The sequence below is a fragment of the Heliangelus exortis genome, chromosome 6, assembly GCF_036169615.1.
Source record: "Heliangelus exortis chromosome 6, bHelExo1.hap1, whole genome shotgun sequence".
Taxonomy (NCBI): domain Eukaryota; kingdom Metazoa; phylum Chordata; class Aves; order Apodiformes; family Trochilidae; genus Heliangelus; species Heliangelus exortis.
In genome coordinates, this window is record NC_092427.1 from 9589204 (window position 1) to 9609337 (window position 20134).

A 20134-nucleotide genomic window follows, 5' to 3' on the forward strand; every position below is an offset into this window, starting at 1 on the left:
ATTACACAGCAGAGCAGTTGTCTTCTGCAAACAGGAAAAACTCGCTGTCAGTGCTGCAAAGCCAGGGTAGCTGGTGGGCATTTTTTTCCAAGCTTGGTAGGGCTCCTTCCGTGGTGGCAAGGTGGCCCTTCAACACACAAAAAAATGTGACTGCCAAACCTGGCAGGTGCCAGGCAGAGGATGGGCAGGGAGGAGTGGTGGGGTCAGGTACTCTGTAGAGAGGGACTTGAGGGCAAGGCAAAGGGCATTCTGTCCTGTGCTGTAAATACAGCCTTGGCATACATTGCTTCCTTGGCCACTGGTTGGTGATGTCTGGGCACCCTACACTATTGGGTGAGTAGGGTGAACCAGGTGAGTATAGAATAGGGCCACTGCTCTGTTTTTCTCTGGACAAGCCAGAGATGGTTCTGTAAGGACTCTCTCTCCCCAGTTCTTGCTGTCAGCTCACAGCCTTATCCTACTCTTATTTTAAAACTGGTTAGGTTTTTTTGCTGACTCCTGCTGAGAAGCTGTTTGAGACCACTGCTCCTCTCACAGTGAGAACCCTTCTCCCCATTTCATATCCATCTTATCCCCATCTGCTCTAGCAAAAGCACTATCTAGAAATGTGGATGATTCTTCTCCCGTGGTGCTTATTCTCCCCCTCTGCCTACCTTAAAACCCAAACACGTTTACAGAGAGGAATAAGATCACTTCTCACCGTTCATTTTGCCAGACTCAGCATGACATACTCTTTTATCTCCTTTTTTCTCTTCCTCTGATTATCCTGGTGGCACTTCTCTGTACTTGTTCCAGCATGAATTCAGGCTTACTGATCACTGATCACCTAAACGATGCCATAAAATCCCAGTGGAGTTTTACCCAGTGCCTCATATCTTTGTACTTATTGTTCCTGGAAAAAGGTGGCTTGCTACATGCAAGACTGCATTTAGCTTTTTAATAACTCCATCTGGCATGTGGCTTTTCCTCTTCTGCTGTTCATAGCATCTAAATTTTTATTTACAGCAGAAATTTTACCAGTCTCTCACTGTTACATTTCATCCTATGTCTGTTAGTAGGGCCTAACAATCATAATTCTTCCTGTAGGATTTCTTCTCTATTGAAAATGTCTTCCAACTTTATTGTTAGCAAGTTTCATTATTCCACTTGTCATTTTTTGCACCACGCCAACCAACAAAATTACTAAGACTGATCTCTCCAGTTCTGTAATTTTGCTATCAGCCCCATCAGCAGTTTTTACCCCCAATACAATTCCTTCAGCATTGCTTAGTGTTTATGTTAATTATCTTCTGGAGTTTAACTAATAATTAAATAAGTAATACAAAGTCAAATGCTTTGCCAAAGTCCAGGTTGATAAGATCTATTAGTTTTCTTTTTGTCTGCAAATGGAGTTATCAAAGGAAGATACTGGGTTAATCTACATATATTACGCCTTGCTTGCACTTTAACCCATTTCCTGCTTCCCTCCATGAATTCTGTTACTCACAGCTGACATTTGCTCTATATGTTACCTCTGGATTTCAGTGATGGAGATGATTCTATCTTCAGAAGTGAAGGGCAAAGAGCTCTTGAGTTTTGGTGGCTGTGTTGCATACAGTAATTTCCACATCCATGCCCTTTAGCCCACAAAGTTTGCTGCCTTTGCTCTCTTGGTTCACATCTCTTCCTTAGAGAAGCTGCAGCAATATATTCCTTTAGCTTTTAGGTACCTGCCTTGCTGTTATAACTGGTGATGCTTTCCTTTGTTTCCTTTGTAATCACGCAGCCAAACCCCTTTTGTTGCTGTTTTCCTTCCCTGATTTGTTTTGGTTTTGTGCTGTACCTTTAATTTTGGATGTCTGAAGGATAGTGTTCCCTGCAGATCATTCTCCTTTTTTTCACTAGGCTTTCTGCATATTCCCAAGATGTCCTGCACTGCCTGCATCACATTTCACATCCTGTGTGGGCATATGGAGCTGCGGGTAATGTTCTGCTTTATTTTGTTTGATCTCTTTGGAGAGAAGGAAGAATCAGGGAGCCTCTTCTGTCTTGTGACTACTTGAAAGCAAAGTAGTATATAAATTTTGCAATCTCTGGGTTGGTGATCATGCAGCATCACTCCTCAGCATCTCTAGGAATGCAGGCTTCAGAGTTTAGGGAAAGAGGAGCTGAAAATTCAGCTCTTTTTGGTGCAACTTGCAGACTGATGTCAGCAGGACTCAACAGCAAATATGGAGTTTTATCCCCAGTGTAGCCATGGGTCCAGTTAAGGCTGGGTAGGCCTGGAGTTTAGAATAAGGGTTTCCAAGTTCAAGTGTGCAAGAGGAGTCTGTTCTGGTGTGAGTGTCCACAGAAACTTTTCTGTGGCTGAGGTCTCCAGATTAGGATTAACCCACCAGCTCAACTCAACCCAAACTGCAACTCACCCTCACCTTACACTGGACAGCCTGGTGCAGGGCACTAACATCAAAATTACTCATAAATCATGGGCCTCTTCATTTGCAACTGAAAAAGCACATAAGCTTTCACTGAATTATATTTTAAATGGAAGAAGTGGAAGGTTTGCATTGCTTTAAATGTACATATATAAGCACTAAATGATTGTATGCTTAGTTACTTTTAATTATAATTAGTAAATAATAACCACTTATACTGAGGTAGCATGTTGTATCTCAAAGCAGCTCCTCCAGAATATTAGGTACAAATGAATAATGTCAGCTTCTGTCCCTAAGAGCTGGCAGTCCAAATGACTTACAGTTTTACAGCTTCCACATGGATTTCTTGCAGTCTGCTTTACTGACTCCTGGGATCTAGAAAACAAATCAACAGTGAAGTTTTTACTCCATTCATTTTATTTAGTGGAGTTCTCTGCTGCAGGTTCTGATGGGATTACATAGGAAGAACTTTTTTTCCACATTTAAATTAGTTCTCCAGAAAGCTATTTAGCAGAAAATAAGACTGATTTTAGCCCTATAGAAATCTGTGTAATCTCAAGTAATTTTAGGAATTCAAGCAGAACAGACTGAAAGGCCAATTGTAAACTATCTGTACTCTTGAGGGCTTTCTGTAATCTGACAGAGAAGGTTTGCAGGAAAAGGAACAGGACCATAGCAGAACTGAAAAATGCATTTGCTGGAAGAAAATCAGTACTGGCAACTTAATTTTCCATAAAATAGCTGTCAAACCCCAGGCAACAAACCTACAGAGACTTTCTAGAATCCAAATATACCTACTCTGTAGGTGGCACAGACTGCAACAAGAAGGTAGGATGTCACTTGGAAATTATGAAGCGGATGTAGAATTGTTTAGAGCTTGCAGATACAAGTGGGAGATCTGGTAATGAGAACAGCTCAGTATCCATATCCCACAGGTAGAGCTTATAGAGAAACATAATCAAATAATAAAGGACAGGTTTGCCTACAAAAATTACCAAGTGCTTTGGTAATTTTGCTTGGCTTCCAAACTGATCTTGTTATCCTGATACAGATGAAAGTGGCATTTGACTGAGATAACAAGCAGCTAAACATGATAATGGGAATCTACAGCAGATGGAGAGGTACTCATGTTGCCATAGAAACCATGCAGGAAAAGTGTGTAGGAGTAAAGCACGGTGCAGAAAAGCTTCTAGGAGAAGGGGCTAGTGACTGAAGAACTGAATTCCCTCAGCAGCTGTTAAGGTTAGTTAAGACATTAATAAAAATGCAGTGGCTTTTCAGGAAATTGAGAATCGTGAAGGAGCCCTAATACTGAGCTACAAAACAGCTGAATGCATCAATGCTCTGTTATGCCATAGGTTAGGGCAGAAGGAGTCTTTAGAGAAAGGCTGGAGATGGCCATGGGTTGGATGAACAAGCTGGGCATCTCCTCAACCACAACCACAGTGCTTGCTGCCCTTGTGCCTGCTGTGTGCACACCAGAGCCAGGCTGGTGATAAGGGGACCTCTCTCCTTGGCCTCCTCCTCTCTCCCTGCAGCGGGTCCATATGTGCTCAGGAGGTGACCCAGCCCTGCTCGTTCAGTACCTGCTCACTTTCCCCATGTGGAGAACCTGTTGAGTGGTCCTCAGTGCTACAGGGCTGACTCCTCAGTGGTGGGCTCGTGTGTGGCTACTTTTATTGAAGAGGGATTCAGGTCCTAAGTGGACAAATGGTTGTTTTTTAATTCCTCACACAAAGAGCTTGAGTAGGGGGCTATCTGGAGGAAGTTTCTATTTCACTTTCTGTTGGGGTGAGTTACACAGTGGAAAAGATCCCCCTGAGCTGAGAAAGCAGTCAGCCAGGAACTGTTGAGGCAAGGGGAGCCCTCCCATGGTGCAGAAGGATCAGATAGAGGCAGTGGGCTCCAACCATCACCCTTTGTTCCAGGACAGCTTGTACCCTGCTGCAGCTGGCAGTGAGGCAATACCCAGACCTCTCTGCCTACTCATGAGCTGCAGAGAAAAGGGCAGGGAGGTGTCCCCGTGTGACCTGAGCAAGCAGAGGGCTGGTGCTTGGGGAAGACCCAGGGCACACATCCAGCTGTCAGCAGCAACTCCAGCAGTCTGCTGAATTAAAGCCATGCCTGCTTCCAGAAACCCTGCTGCTCTGTGCTGGGCAGCTGTGCAAGCAAAGGGACTGGGGCAAAGGGATTGAGCTGAAGTGATCATCAGTGCTGTGGCTACAGAAGTGTCTCAGTCTTGGGTCATTACATGGTTATCTCCTGCTGCTGCTGAGGAGCTGCCTCTCAGGAACAGGATTTAATCTGTGTGAGGGCTTGGAAGCCCCTGGCAAGACTGGGTGTAAGTGCTGTAACTTTTCCTAGGCAGTGGAGCTGAGTGGTGGGCAGTACCATAGGCTGTTTAGGTCCAAAAGAGGAAAGGCAATGTGACCGTGCTGGTTTGGAGAGGGATGGAATTGCTGTGGACTCTGATCTGGTGCAATGACTGCAGAGCAGTGTCACTACTTCTGCTATTTTTGTAGCCCCAGGCTGTGGCAAGCCTCTCTCTACACAGAGGCTGAAGAAAAATAGCTGTACAAAGGCAGCAACTCTAAAGAAGATGCTCTGGAGGTAGATGCAAGCTCCTTCAGTCCTGTTCTTCACTGAGCTCCCAGAGCATGATCCTTTTCTCAGAAAGGGGGGAAACTCCTCACAGAGGGAAAACTACTGGGATTACAATCCCAGACTGAGCCATTGCTGCTGCCCCAATTTACATTTCTATGTCTGGATTGTGTTGGGGGGACCTAGCACTGGAGCCCAGAGCATGACTCAATGCAAAGTCACACTGAGGCCAAGTGGAAATGGTGCCAGCTGCGTGTGAAGAATGAGAATGGGCTGTGGATGGGGAAGAAAACTTTGTAGGCAGCGTGAGCTGCTGCCCTCTGTGAGCTTGGTGCTTCCAGTTGGCCCTGCATTAGTGCAGAATACAGTGCATGGGGCTTGATAGAGGGCAGCAAGGAAATTAGATGACTGAGAGTGACTGAAAAGCCCCCATGAAAAAAGGTTTTGACTCATTAAGGCTACAGAAGGAATGATGAATAACCATTAAAAGCAAATGCTGGAGATCCTGCATGTGAAACAGAGCAGTGCTTCATACAGGAGTTAAAGCAAAGCACAGACCCAGTGACTCAGTGGTATCTATAAAGCTCCACTTTCAGGACATGCTGTCAAATGATGGCTACAGTGTAAAATACTCAGGAGTCTGAAATAATTTATATTACATTTACTTGACCTTACTGGCCATTTTCATCTTTGGTCAGGAGAAAACTTTTACATTGTAGGAGAAAGGCTGGTTGTTTAACTGGATTTCCTTTCTTCTTCTTGTGCCACAGCATCTAGAGTTTTAGTGGGCAGGTATCTTTTATTCTTATTAAGAACAGGAATTTTTTTCATGTTCGTTATCTAGAAGAGCCCAGAAAACATTAAATGTTTCCCAGACCATTAACAAACTGAAGTATCTGTTGCCTTGAGAAAAATCTAACGCTAAGAACCATTGATTGTACAACTGACAGATGCAGATGTGAAGCACTATTAGCAACCTTATTTTTCTGGCCATTTTCTCAGTAGCCAGCAGCCTTCCCGGCTCAACAATGATTAAGAAAAATGGCCCTCCTCGAGTGATAAAGGCAGGCTGCCAGTCTCTCTCCTTTCCCTGGAATAATGTCATTCCTCAGCATGCCTGTAGAGGATGTAGTTCACTCAGCGGACAGCAGCAGTAATTGCCTGTGGAGCAGAGAAGGGCACAAGTTCAAGCTATGGTAAACTCGGTCTCATCTAAAGACAGACTTTTTAGCTCAGGGGAAAAAAAAAAAAGCAACTTGTCTAACTGACAAGGGAGTGGTAGAGAACTTGTATCATCATTTATATTTAAAAATAAATTATAGGAAAAAATTTTTGAAATATATACATATATTTTAAGCTCACAGGTGATGAAAAATATACTGCGTTTTAGAGATTTACTCTTTGAACATGGATAGATCTTTTTGCTCTGAAGAAATGATACTGATCTGAAGAGATGCTGAGGCAGCATGCTGAAGAGATGGCCAGATTATATGCTTCAGAAAAAATCAGCAAGAGTGGTAGTATATGGTTTTGGTCAGATCCTGGACAGTTTTGTAAAATCAAGAGAATGATAAATTGTGGCAAATTTGGCAAATCTGTTTATATATGAGTTACAGTAAAATATTATCTATCTGCTTCACTTTGTAGCCATTATCAGGCCTACAAGGTTCAATTTGAGAAATGTTGATAAATATGTATTAACCTATTAATGTTTTCCTCTTCCGGATCTGGAACTCTCCCCATTTCTTCGTCAGGACCAAAAAGTCACAGCTGCAAGGCTCAGACAGGCTGCAGGCAGGGAACTTCAGTGCTTGTCCTCCACTGCACTTACAAGGGACAGGATGGGATTTTGGCTGTTTTGGTTACTAAATTGGAATCAGAGGAGGAAACTGAGAGGAACGAACCTAAACACAAATGTTATGATTAGTAGCAACCTTAAACTAAAGATAAAAGGTGTCTTGAACCGTCAGTCCTTGGCAAATGTGGTTAAGCTGTTACTCTCTCAGCGCTATTCAGCGTTTTGCCAATGCCATCTTACGGCAGGCTCTGGTACTACGAGTCACTTTTTTTTGTAAGAGGAGAAAAGCAAATGCATAGGAAAAGCAAATCTGAGTTCACCACCTTGCGCTCATGGAGCAGAAGTTGAGAGGCTGCAGAACCATGCACTGAGGATCCTCGGCCTGCCCTGGGTGTTGGAGAAGTTTTAGCAAAAGGTTTAGCAGGGGTGAAGTTAGGTCTCTGTTGGGACTGATTGTCCTCAAGCAGAGTGGGAATAAAGTACAGAAGAATAATTCTTGCCTGAGTTGCTTTGGCTTCAAATTTTCCCAGAAAAATTTCAGTGGTCTTGGCACACATTATGATACCATGCTATTATATTTTCAGTTAAAACGCCAAGAGCTTGGCAGAGGAGGAACTGACATGTTTTGAGGGCAAGAGGAGTGCTGTTCTGGCCAAAATTTTTTTTGATGGACAACGTGACTCTGATCTGTTTGCTTGTGGTTCCACTGGAGAAGAAGACAGCTGAAAAAGCCTTTTTTTTTCTTCTTCATTGACAAATGTACTTCTAAAAAGGCAGAAGCGGAGGATTTCATGCCTGTGCTGTGGTAATATATTGTGCCTCTGTGAGAGAGATTATAGGTGTAGGTGCAGCAGGCAGGTAAATGCTGTGTTAGCTGTGACTACATGTGTGTGTGCTTGCAAGGAAGAAGGAATACATGCTAATTTAGACCCAGTTTATAGCTTATAAATATATTCTAGAGATATGATGCTTATAACGATGGCAAAAATGTTTTGAATGTCGCTGGGAAAGTGGGAACATGCTTGTAGGAGATGGGAAAGCCAGGGCAGCTTTCATAGGTTATGAAGCTGCTACAGGGAAGATGCGCTAGGTAATAAACTATTTGTCTGCAGTATGCTCTTTACATTTTTGATTCAATGTAGATTCTCACTTTGGGAATTCTTAGCCCCTATTGTAAAAGGTTGTTTACAATATTACCTTGCTCATTACACAACTGTGTCTGATTTTTCTTCACATGCTAAATGATTAAAGCTGCAACAAGGATCCTCTGCCCCTGGTTTTAAGGACTAACAGAGCCAGAGTCAAGTTTTGTTTTGTTTTTTTGCCTGGCCCCAAAGATGACACAAAACAAAACAATCTCTCCCAGTTAGCTCTGTTGTCATTCTGTGAAAACCTGCTTAGCCGTTGCCCCTATGCAGGAACTGGAGGAAAAAAGAGGAGGAAAAATGTATTTCCTCTCGAGTCCAGGATGTGCTGTGGCTTTGCTCTGTGAAGAAACTGCTGTGTTTGTCCCTGCTTTACGGATCTCTGTGACAGGATTCGGCAAGATCCCCACCAGGGGCTTTCATGTCCCTGCTCGTGTACAACACAGCAGGGATCCCTCACTCGGCTTATTCCTGCTTTTGCTGAGGGGAGAACGCTTGCAGCCATGAGTCCAAAAGCACTTTAAAGCCTTGCGATGGCTTCAAGCGCGGTACCAGCACCCCGCGGCCTAGCCCGGGCACTACTGCCCGCACTAAAGATGGCGGCGGCGGTGCCCCGGAAGGGGTGGCCGTGCCGGGCCGAGGGGTGAAGGAGCGGGAGGGCGGGATTCCCCAGCCCGCCGCCGCCGTGCGGGGAGCCAAGCCCAGCCGAGCGGGGCGCGGGGTTGCCGGCAGCCGCCGCCATCGCAGCCCGCATGGGGCGAGAGCGGCGGGGCAGCGGCGCGGCCTGAGCGGGGCCGGCGGGCTCCCTCCCCGGCAGGCGGCCCGCCTTGGGCCGGGGGAGCCCCTGAGGGGGCGGGGAGCCGCGGCGCCATGCAGTGCGCGGACCCCGCGGCGGCCATGAAGGGGCCGGAGGGGGAAGGCAAAGCGGAGCAGCAGCAGCCGGCGGCGGCGGCGGGACAGAGCGGCGGGAAGAGCAGCGGTGGCCGCGGCGCCAAGGGCTGGCAGTACAGGTGGGCGCGGCGGGCCGGGGCGGTGGGCTGGGAGGAGATGAGGGGCTGGTACCGCTCCGGGAGCTGCCGGGGCTGAGGAGCCGGGCGCTGGGAACGCCCGTTCCCTACTTGTCGGGGCTGCCCACGCCCTCTCAGCCCTGGGCGCGGGTCGCCGGGGCGGCTGAAGAGGCCCTGGGTGGGCAGAGCCGCAGCGGGGAACCGGGGGGACACGGGCACCCACACTGGGTCCGGTGTGAGCCCTCCGCTCGTCTTCCCCTTCCAGCGCCCTTCGGGCGGCACACGGGTCGGCTGCCGGGCGGCTCCGGTTCTCCTGTGCCGGCACGAAGACACACGCCCGGGCTGCAGGTACTGCCAGGGATCCTGCTTTGGCTCCTTGCTTTTTTGGTCTTGTTTTTCCCTCGCAGAACATGGAAAGTAGATTGAAGTTGCTGAAGGCGCTCCGTCGCTTTCCAGGCTTTCCGAAGAGCTAAACTTTGCGACACGTTTTGAGCTCAGTGTGTCTTTGAAAGAACTTAATGTCAGTGTTTGGTTTGTTGTTGCTTTTTGTTTTATTTTTAAGCTTTTTATTTGTCGCTGATAGCGAAACTAGAAGTATGCCCGGAGTTCCTGACTTATTTTAAGAACAGCTGCGCTTAGCATAAATGGGGGAGATTGCTCAGGTACAGCAAATACAGCAGAAGAGAGCAGAGAAAGCAGGAGAAGCAGAGGACATGGCAATAATTTGAAATGGATTCGGATGAAAATGCTTCCTTTGAGTGACCTGCCTGTACATTCGAGGGGTTTTGGGGGTTTTTCATGTACTTCCTGCTTGAAAGAGTTTCCACTCTCACACTGATTGTGAGCCCTCTAAGGCATCACTTGAGAGATTTCCAAATCTCTGCTCTTAGGTCTCTTGTCCTTGACTGGAGTTCTGCCATGTTGCTGTTGAAAATACTGCTGTTATGTTAAGTTTGCACACTTCTCCTTCAGATGCAGACTCTCCAAAGCCGTCATCTGCCAGCCCAGATGGACTGGCTTTCTGTTCCCTGCCTGCAGAGACAGCAAAACCAGAGCGTGGTACATCTGTATGTTCCTCATGGGATGGAGGAGCATCAGGGGAATGTGCTCTCCAGCCCAGGCACCGAGTGCCTGATGATTTTAATAGGGAAAGAACAGCTCGGTCATTGCAGAGAATCTGGGTCATGAGTAATTTATTTTTCTGGTGACTAGTGCCGAAAAGAAAAGTGTCGATTTCAGGACCAGTATTTCAGGCTGCTTAAGAGGAAAGCTTCTTTCCTATTTGAGTTACTGTTTTTCTGTTTTTTCCTGTTGCTTCTGAACTTTTTTAAAACTTCGTATAACTATGAATTTTCATATAAAGATTGCTGTTTCTCTGGCTAAGCACTTACTCTTCCTGTCTTTCACACATGAAGTGCAGGAGCTAGTTTATGCTATCCAAATGGAAGTGTATTGTATTTTTATGTGGTACGGAGGCAGTGGAAGGGAGGAGATGCCTGATTTGCCTGAGCCTCTTTTTTTCTCACACGTCAGTGCTGTGCAGTGAAATTTCACTTTTAAAAATTTCTATCCAGAAACTGAACTGACTCTCTGACAGTCAGTGTGTTGGCTTGGCAGCTGTAAGTGGGCACTGTCTGTGTTATTCCTTGCAGCTGTCAATATCACCTTTTGTTTTGTGGGTTTTTTTTCCTGGTTTGCTGTGACAATTTTAATATACTAATTGATTGTACTATTGTGGATGCTTGAGGCAACTCACTGTTAATCTCTGCTCTGCTAGAAATCAGTTATTTATTTCCAAGCTTGTCCCTAATAACCCACAAAATACCACTTTTTCTCACACTGCCTTCCTCAGAAGTTCTCCTGGATGGGACATTGTAACTTAGTTTTCACTTGATGGATTAATTCTAAAACGTGCTTGACAAAAGAAAGACCCCTCTAATAAATCAGGATATAAGTAATAACTCTAAAATACAGGGTTTAGAAAAAGATTTTCTGTGAGCTCTTGGTGGAAGTTTGATCTCTAATTTTTGTTGTCAGACCCATAGGACAACAGGTACTTGATACTTTAATGCTTCAAATGGGGAATCATGACTATGGAAACAAAAATATATTCCCAGTAGTTCTGGGACCTGAAATAATGAAAACTGAATCTCTCAGAGAAGCTGAAAATCACACATATCCTTGGGGTAAAGTGCATATCTAGAAAAAAAAATGAAGTCTATTTTTGTAGGGGAATAACAGGGAGATTTTTTTTTAAAATAGCTGTGATAGAGTTAGACAAAACATTTATCATAGTGGAGAAGGAGACAACCAGAGGCTGCCAGACACTTCAGCTGATGTAGAGCTACAGCTTTGCAGCTTTTTTTCTTTGCAGGCTTTCTTTTTGCAGCCTGCTTATGCTATAAGCCTTGGCTGCCAGTGCAGCAGTGCTTCCTCTGAAGCTGGTAAGGACTCAGTTTCTTCAGAAGGCAGGAAGTTACTTTTTTTGACTTAATAGAAGTTAAGGACTCTTGAGAAACTGCTGAGACATCTGACAGGAAATGATCTTGTGTATTTAAGAATGTGTGCTCGCAGGGAGCATCTGAGAGCAACCTAAGCTCGGCTGCATTTTTCTGACTGGGGACACAGTCAGGAATAGTGTGAATTTTAACTTAAAGTAGATAAAGAGGCTTTGCAAGACTGCTGCAGCATCTAAATTCTCTGTCCCTGTCTTCATTTAGAGAAGCAGTTTACCACGAGGTAAAACTTATGAGTAACTTCAAATTATTAAAAGATTACTTGATAAAGTAATGTAAGATTATAATATTTTCTAGATAGCTTTTTTAATTTCAGCAGTAATCAAACTTAGAAGTTTAACTGTAGCATTGCCCATGTAAAGAATTATTTGCATTCAACAACTCTGCTTTTACTCATGACCATGTTTGTTTGGTTTCTGCTTAGGGCAGAGGAACAGAGTAGTTTCAAAGCAGTGAGAAAAAGAAGACTGCTTTGGCAGGTACTTCTGGGACTTGTGAATCATAGTCATTCAAACAACAAAAATTTCCCAGTCAGAAAGCAGAATCTGTGACTATGAGCTAAGTTGAGAGCTGGTCAGAATAGGTGCCAGAGAAGTGTAATAAGTCATTTCAGCCTTCCTTGAGGGGCTTCCAGAGATTTTTGAGAGAAATTACTTGAAATAACTGGTTCTCATTTATCTACAAAATTAAAAGTTCAAAGCTCTGTGGTTGACTAGAGAAACAAGATTGTCTTTCCCAGTTGGAGACATGCTAATGTGCTATCCTTTTTTAATTTTTCTTAGTGGTTCTGCTCTCAAATACATAAATCCATTCAGCTGCTATGAAATTAATTCCCAGCATTTATTCCCTTGCAGGGAGAAATAGATGTAAAATGTTAATTTCCAAAATGATTGCTGATTCTTAAGCTTAAGCTATATTTCAGAACCTGTTTACTTTTTAATTCTTCATGTATTTTTGTAGATAACTGCCTCTGTTCTTTATTTCTGAAATGGTTTTGGCATTTGTTCGTTATGCCTTTAGCCATATATATTTATAAACTGCCACAGATTATTGGTCTTTTGCTCTCTTTTTAAGGAAACAAGTTAACTCCAGCTAGCCATTCCTAGAAGTTTATGTAAGTGCTGCAGAGCTATTCACACTTGTGAATTGGTGAAGAAAAACATTTGGATGAAAGTTGCTTCTAAGAAAAGGAGTCAACTCGCTAGACTAATATAGAGGGTGGTGTTGATGTCAGTCTTGGTTCCAGAAATACATAGGGGTTTTCTAGTTTCTGTGCATTTCTAGTCACATTCCAAGAATGTTTGATCTTGGGAGGATAAATTTCATGTTTGGCTTTTTAAGCTGAAACCAGCTTGGTAGGAACAGGTCCATGAGGAAATGGCAGCAGTGTTCAACAAGGTTTTGTGTTGCAAACTTCTCCCTTGCTGGTCCTCCATTCTTGTCTCTGAACTTAATACTTCTCATCGTAGTATTAATGTAAGCATCAAATTCTTGCTCAAGTTGCAATATGGTGTGTTAGATAACCTGTTTAATGCTGCACTCTTGAGAACAGGCTAGAATTTAAGTTCAAAGTCCCCATCTCTTGGTAAATAGAAGAAAAAAAACCTCCTAAACCTTTATGCAGCTTCATGTCATCCTAGTACAAATCTTTGTAATGCCAGTCCTAGTACTTCCTTTTTCTTACCCATCTCCCTTATTCTGGGTTTTCTTTTAGCACTGCTTAAAGCAAAATTATTTGGGATCCTACATGGAATTTTCTTGTATTTTCTATAGTGGGAACTGTAAATCCCTTCCTTGTTGTATACAACTGCAGAGCAAGAAAGGGGCTTTTGTGGTGTGTGACCTGGGAGGTCTAGCAAGAAATTTGACTTTCCTCTGCTCTTACAGCCCACCCCACTTCCTGGGTTTCCTGCTGTTGTTGTAAGAACCAGCCTGTGAGGTCACATCTTGGTGCTGGGATGGGATTTCTGCTACCCCTGCCATTATGCTTCTGCTGGCAGCTTTTGGGGTGGCTGCTTGCTCTGATGTCAGACTTGTGTGAAAGTGAGCCCTGTTTTCCTTGTTTCTGGTGATCTGTGGAGATACCACTGTGTGGCCTTCAGAAAGCCCTAGCTGCTTGCTTTCTGACTTGCTGCTGGCCTTTTGAGCTGTGCTAAACTGGGTGCTGCAAAGAGGAGTTTCCCCAGTAGCTGCTATGAAATTCAGATTTTTTTTCTTTTTCAATTTTGTGTGTTCTATCCCTTTTTATTACTAAAAATCGTATTAGGACAGCTGTCACATTTGTTTGATGTGCTGGAGGAAAATAGCTGAAAGCCTGGTGCCTGATTACTTTTTATTTGAGTCTTTGCTTAAAGATTGTGCCATATGTGTAACACTCATTTAGAAATGCTGCATTTCACATAATTTGTCCATTAGAATAGACATGAAGCCTGTATTTAAAAATCGTCAGCTGATTATAGCCACCTCAGGATCCATTCTGTGTTACTGAAATGTTAAGATCATCTTTTATCAAGCCAATTTTACTAGTTGCTGAAGCCCCAAGCATTTCTCAAAAGGCAGGCAAGCCATTCATGTTCACACATGTATTTATAACCTGAAAAATGGGGTTGGAGCATATGGCAACTCAGATGTGTTGTAAATAAGAAATGCAAGTCTCTTTATGAGAGATAATAAGTGGATAGAGTTGGAGAAACAGGTTTGGATAATTTAAACAGGAGCTTCAAGATGGTTGATGTAGGGAATGTGAACCCAATTTCTGAACCAGATCAACAAGGTCTGGGTTCCCTTCTCCATCCCTGTGACTCCTTGTTGAAGAGCTACCAAGAGCACTTCCCCTCTCTTGATTCTTGGAGCATCCCTGTGTTGAACAGGGTGGGCTGGAAAACTCGCTGGGGCACTGGTGACAAATGTGGGAGATGGTTCTGGCATGGCAGGGTACTTGTGTTAATATTGGCATATTCATTTAGAGTTCAAATTAAGCTAAATTGAACAAGTACAAATAATTGTACTTCTTACAATGCTTTCCATTGAATAGATTTCCATGGGAGTTAGTGGCTGTTTCACACGTCTGTCCTTTACTGTGTGCAAAGGGCATTTTTCAGCTTCACCTTATTGAAAGTAATTATATAGTAGCAAGTTAATTAAAATTGCCCACAACATTAACATCCTTCCCTGCCACACACATTCTCTCCCTAGAGAGAAGATGAAAAACAAACTGCATGTAGCTGACCTAATCACGTTGTTTAAAACAGAAGCAGAAAGTGCCTGTGCTGCTGGGTTATCCTAGGTAGGTTCTTGTGCTGTACTCATCATTCCATGAAAATTAAGGCACTTGTGCAAGGACATCTGTTTACTTAAGGATGTTTCCTTGCCATGTGCTCTGATGACCTGCTAGAATCTCCTAGAGCTGATGAATGGCTTTTTTTGTAGGGAAATCACTATCTGATGGAAATGCTGCTGGGCAACTTTCTTTTTAAGATGCTTGCATAGTTTGTGCAATTTCAGATTTTCTGTACTGTGTTGCTGAAGCTGGAGGGGAGGACTGGCTGAAGTGGGGTAGGAGAAATGCTGGTTCTTCATGTCTGTTAAGCCAACGTTACATTTGACATCCTGCTTTGGAGCAGTCAGTGCCAGGGGAAGGCTTTTTGCTACAGGTAGGCATTTTTTCTTTTTCCTTCCAGGTGCAAATTTCTGAGTTTTTGATGAGGGAGGAAATATTTAAGATCTTGATTAATGTTTAGACACTGAAGTGCCCAGTTTGTGTTGGAAAGCTGGTTTTATTTGCTGCAGTGGAGGTGTAACAGAAAACTTGAAATCTGCTGGGCAGAACTGTAGGATGCTATATATTAAGGAGCTGGTTTCTGACCCTGTCTCTGACTTCCTCTGTGGTAACAGTCATATTGTTTAAACTGCCTTTCCCTGTAATCACTGTGTGTTCCCCTTTCTTGGAAGCCTACTTTGGAACAGCTGGCTCTGATTTTGCAAACCTTTCACAGGCAACTGCAGCAATAGTTTGAGTAGTGGTTATCCTTGCAGAAAAGTCTTCAGGGTTGGCTACTGGCTCTTGGGTCCAGCTTCAGTTGTGTTACACAAATAAATTGTATGTGAGTGGAGTTCTTGCTGACTTGAGGTGTTCATGTATGTGCAAGAGAAATTGCTTAGATGAAACTTGCTGCAGTTTTTTTCCAGGCAGATATATTTTGAGAGGTCTTTAAATGATAAAGTAGTTAAATAGCTTTATAGTAGTCCAGTGAGAGCAGTGTTTTGCTACTTATTAATTAAATCTCTTTCATTTTTTTCTGTTGCTGTGCTGGAAAAGCGTTACAATGCAGCTTCATTTGTGTGTAATTGACCTATAGCATTAATGCACAAAAGAGAATCAATGCAAGTTTAATTAGGATGGTTTTATAAAGACCCTTTAAATGAGATTTATCAGTCCCCTTGAGAACTTGTACTGATAGAAGCTTTAGATACAAACCTAAGTGCTTTAGGAGTTAGGGACGTCAGGGAGCTGGGCGGTGGGAGAACCCCTCACCCCTGGATGGGAATCCTGGGCTGGATCAGGCTGGTGTGGCAGTCAGCTGGCAGCTCCTTTTGGCTCTTCTGTGTCCTTCCAGGCCAGGCTGGATGAGGCTTTGAGCTGAGACGTATCCCTGTCCATGGCAGGGAGGTTGGAGTGGACGGTATCCAAGGTCCCTTTCAACCCAAGGCATTTTATGATTCCTTTGTGGCAAGCCTGCACTTCTCTTCCACTCTGTGCTCTCAAAGGTTTACATGAGTAAGAGAAGTTTCTATATCTAATGAGTGTGTGCTGCCAAATGGTGTTCTGAAGCATCCCCAGGGTCTGCTGTCAATGTTTTTGTCATACTGTTGGACCTTTTTCCCTTGCACTTGCTGGATTCTGAAGTTACAATTGGCCAGATGCATCTGCTGAAGAGGAGGAGCTTTGCTGCTGCTTTACAGCTGCCTGTAGGGCACTGCTGGTAAATTGCACAGCAAGGTTACCTTTTTCTATCTTTCCTAAGCTGATTGGAAAATAAAAGCAAATTTATTGATGTACATAATCTGTCAGCAATGCAGAGGCTTCTGCCTTGCCTTGCAGGGGTGTACTGGGGAACCCAAGCTTGCACCAGCAAGCCATGGGACTGGAGAGTGCATAACGTGGTGGTGGTTTCTTGAGTGCAAGTGATCTTTGCAGCTGCAGAAGTTGCAGTTGCCCAGAGTTCCTATTGCTGACATAGGTTTTTTTCCTTCTTTCCTGCTTTTCCTTTCCATGTAACAAAAAGGGGAATTAGTGCCTTGGAGATAAGCACTTTTCAGTGCTCAGGGCAGGAAAAGCAAGCTGTTACCCATGGTGAGCCTGGGGGTAGATAGAGATGAACAAATCCTGTGAAAATGGTTACTGATTTTTTTTTTTTTAAAACTACATGCTCAAACCCACCCATTGGTTCCTCCCCAGATTTCATCCACTCCCTTCAGGCACTGTAAGGCTGCTATAAGGTCTCCTCAGAGCTTTCTCTTCTCCAATCTGAACAACCCCAACTCTCTCAGCCTCTCATTGTAGGAGAGGTGCTCCAGCCCTCTGATCACCTCGGTGGCCCTCCTCTGGACTAGTTGGATTTTAATCTGAAGACAGTATTTTTCACCAGGTTTTTGCATCTTGCTGTGAGCTCAGTAGAAAGAAGCCTCTTTCCCTTGGCCAGGGCCTCAGGGCACTATCATGACAGCAGTGGTGGCAGCCAGGGAGGCTGGATCCCCTTTAAGAAGTTCCTCCCCAGCATGTGAATGGTCTTTGGGCTCCTGGTTGTCCTTCGTGTGGGAAGCAAATCCACACATACTCAGCTGTCCCTTAAAGCCAGGACTTGGGCTTCTCTACAGACTTGTCTTTGGCCTCTGTGTTTGCTTGCCAAACAGCTGTTGGGTCTTCAGAGACCTGGCTGCTCAAAGTGTCCCTCCCATGCAGTGCTCTCTGGGTCCCAGCAAAATTAAAATCATCAGGGGGGCAGTCTTGGAAGTCTTCTGTAATTGCTTTCCACATGGGTGTAATTTTGTGCCGCTGCTGGTGGTGATTTGTTTGGGGCTTTTGTGGAGAGCTGTACTGTGAGGATTATGAGAACGGGGTGGGGAGTCCTGCCCTGGTTCTTCTTGGAGAAAACATTGGCCCAGTGCTTGTCAGTTGTGAACCTGGGTGTCTTGGCTGGAGCTCCTGGAAGACATCATTCTGGGGCTGCATCTGTGTGCAAGACTTGGGTGCTGCATGTAAACAGGATACAAGAGGAATTTGGCCCAACTATCACAATCTTATTCCTCTCCCGGGACAGGAGAGCAGCCTGACAGCTGCTGCAACCTAAGACGCAAGCTAGAAAAGTGCAAATGAAGCTAGAAAAAGGATAAATAACCTAACAATAATGCTTTGTGGAAGTTTTATTCCTGTTGTGTGGTAGTAGCACTTGGGTATGTAGAAATCTGGCGTGTGGTAAATGTCGTTGAAGCTGGGGAGGGATAGTTTTCTGGAAAGAGTATGAACTGATTTGTAATATTTCACAGACTAAAGTCTTACAGGGACAGTTACACTCTATCTCACATTATTTATAACCTAAAAAAGTGTGGCAAATGGGCAGCTGAGTTCAGTGGTGTTCAGCCTTTGAAAAAAAACAAACAAAAAAAGACCCCCCCCAAACCAGACAGATTTTGGAGAGGACAGCAAATGTGCTGGGCAAGAGTTTAAGCATGAGTTACTGCGTACATTTTTCTGGATAGTGATTTGCAAGGTGTTTTCAAATTAGTCCAGTGGAAGTTAAAATTTTTACATCTTTAAGGCTGTGACAGGTCTGCAACATTGGAACATTTCTTTTGTCATTTGTTGAAAGAAGGACATGAATTTCTATAGAAATCCAAGCTTTACGGGTTGTTGGCTAATTGTTGCTGAGCTGTTGCTCATCTTGGCTGTGAGCTGGTACAGGTACCCATAGGTACATGTACATGCATGTAGGCAGCAGCATGAATACAGGGGTATTCCTGAGGCTGAGAAGGATCCCAAAGCAGCCAGGTCTCACTGGCAGTGTTGAGACAAGTTGCTCAGTGTCAAATTCACTTCTGAAATCTGCTTTCTAAAAGTCAAAAACCCCAATGTGGGCAATTGTAGGGATTTCTCAAGTACATAGGGGTCTTTGAAACTGCAGTAAAACGATTCTGTTCTATTAGGAGCAATACTGGAGGGTTTTACTCATGTCCTGCTAACTGTGGTGGGCTGTCTGTGAGCAGAGCCAGAGCCTCAATCTCTTTTTCTCAAAGCCTACCATCTTAAAAACTTTCTGTAGTGTTCCAGGGAGCTTTGATACTAATTCCTTACTAGTGAAATACTACTGGAATTTTGTAGGTGTTTTTTTACAGTCTTAACTGCCTTAGCTGATTTAGCAACAACAACAAATATTTCAGGTTTTTGATGCCTGTTGTAGATGCACTAATCTTCAAATCATTGAAGAAATGCAGTAGTTACAGTTCCATGGCCCTGTTGTTCATAAATAATACTGAGAATGTTTTTTTGTATTCACAGTGAAGTACTACTGCCTACCCAGAACATTAAGAGGTTAATTGTAGTTTTCCAACAGGTTTGTGTAAAACTATAGACTCTGCCTTTCATGAGTTCTGATTGGCAGCATTTAAATATTTTTTTGATTACAATAAGCTGTAGTTCAAAGTTTGAAAATTTCCTGGCCCAGACAATGTGGGAATTTGTGCTGGGAGGGTATGATCAGTGCATGTAAAGTCTGGGCTTTCTTATTTGCTTGTCTCTAGGCTCTTACACTGTGAAGGGAAATGTTTTAAATATCTGCCAAGTTTTTTATACCCTGCAGGTATCTGTTTTTTGCATGGATGCTACAAGTTTTCCCAGCCTTTGGTAGGGTGAAAACTAAATATAGCCTTTTGAGTTTGTGCAGTTCCATTGCAGATGCATAAACACAATTAAAGAAGAAAACAATTTCATCAAATGGAAATGATGAAACGAGCTGCCACAGGCAGCTTCCAAGAGGCATCTCATTTAGCAGGGACTTCTTATTCATGCTCTCTCTCTTCAGACTTCTGCTCTTCCATGTGAGAGACAGGGTCTGGGGACCCCCTGTGTGTGCAGATGTAGGGATTCTGAGACACAGAACCATGTTTCATCACACACCTGCACTCATGTTCCTTTGCTGCTCTGTGCTCCTTCCAGATTGGCAGTGTCCATAATCCTGGGGGTGACTGGCTTACTTGTCCCTGTCATCTTCTCACACTTCTCTGAGGGCCTGTTTTCAAAGTTTTTCAATAAAACCATCAACTTTTGGGACTGCTGAGGCTAGAAATAGAATTTCTTGAAGAGGAGGCATTTGGAGAAGTTTGTGTCTGTTCAAAGTGAGAAAGTGAGAATCCAAGTGTAGAGGAACATGTAGATGAAGATGAAATGTTGACAGTTGTTCATTTAATGTGAAAGTACATCACTGAAAATGCTGCATTCCCTTCTCTGACTTTCTTTTTCTGAAGACTGACAAAATCTGGCATCTAACCTGTCACACTGAAAAAAAAAAAAAAGTCAAATTATTTTAATCAAAGCCTGTTTAATTTAACTGTGTCAGATGGGTGGACTTCCAAGGCCATTGATATAGTCCTGCTGTAT

The 20134-nt window shown here is 43.8% G+C and overlaps 1 protein-coding gene across 5 annotated transcripts in view; it reads left to right on the forward strand.

The window, feature by feature from the left end:
* Positions 1 to 20134, forward strand: part of OSBPL11 (oxysterol binding protein like 11) — a 49801-nt gene that overhangs the window by 2980 nt on the left and 26687 nt on the right. Inside the window, exon 2 of one of the 5 annotated variants that reach the window (XM_071746580.1) lies at positions 1885 to 1961. The exons of 2 other annotated variants lie outside the window; for them this stretch is intronic. Coding sequence is in view for 1 of the 3 variants with exons in the window: in XM_071746578.1 (XP_071602679.1) it covers positions 8829 to 8968 (140 nt within the window). In the remaining 2 variants the exon portion in view is untranslated. Of the gene's footprint in view, positions 1 to 1884; positions 1962 to 4295; positions 4756 to 8623; positions 8969 to 20134 lie in introns of those variants that run through there. 2 more of the 5 variants (XM_071746582.1, XM_071746578.1) reach the window with 2 other exon arrangements.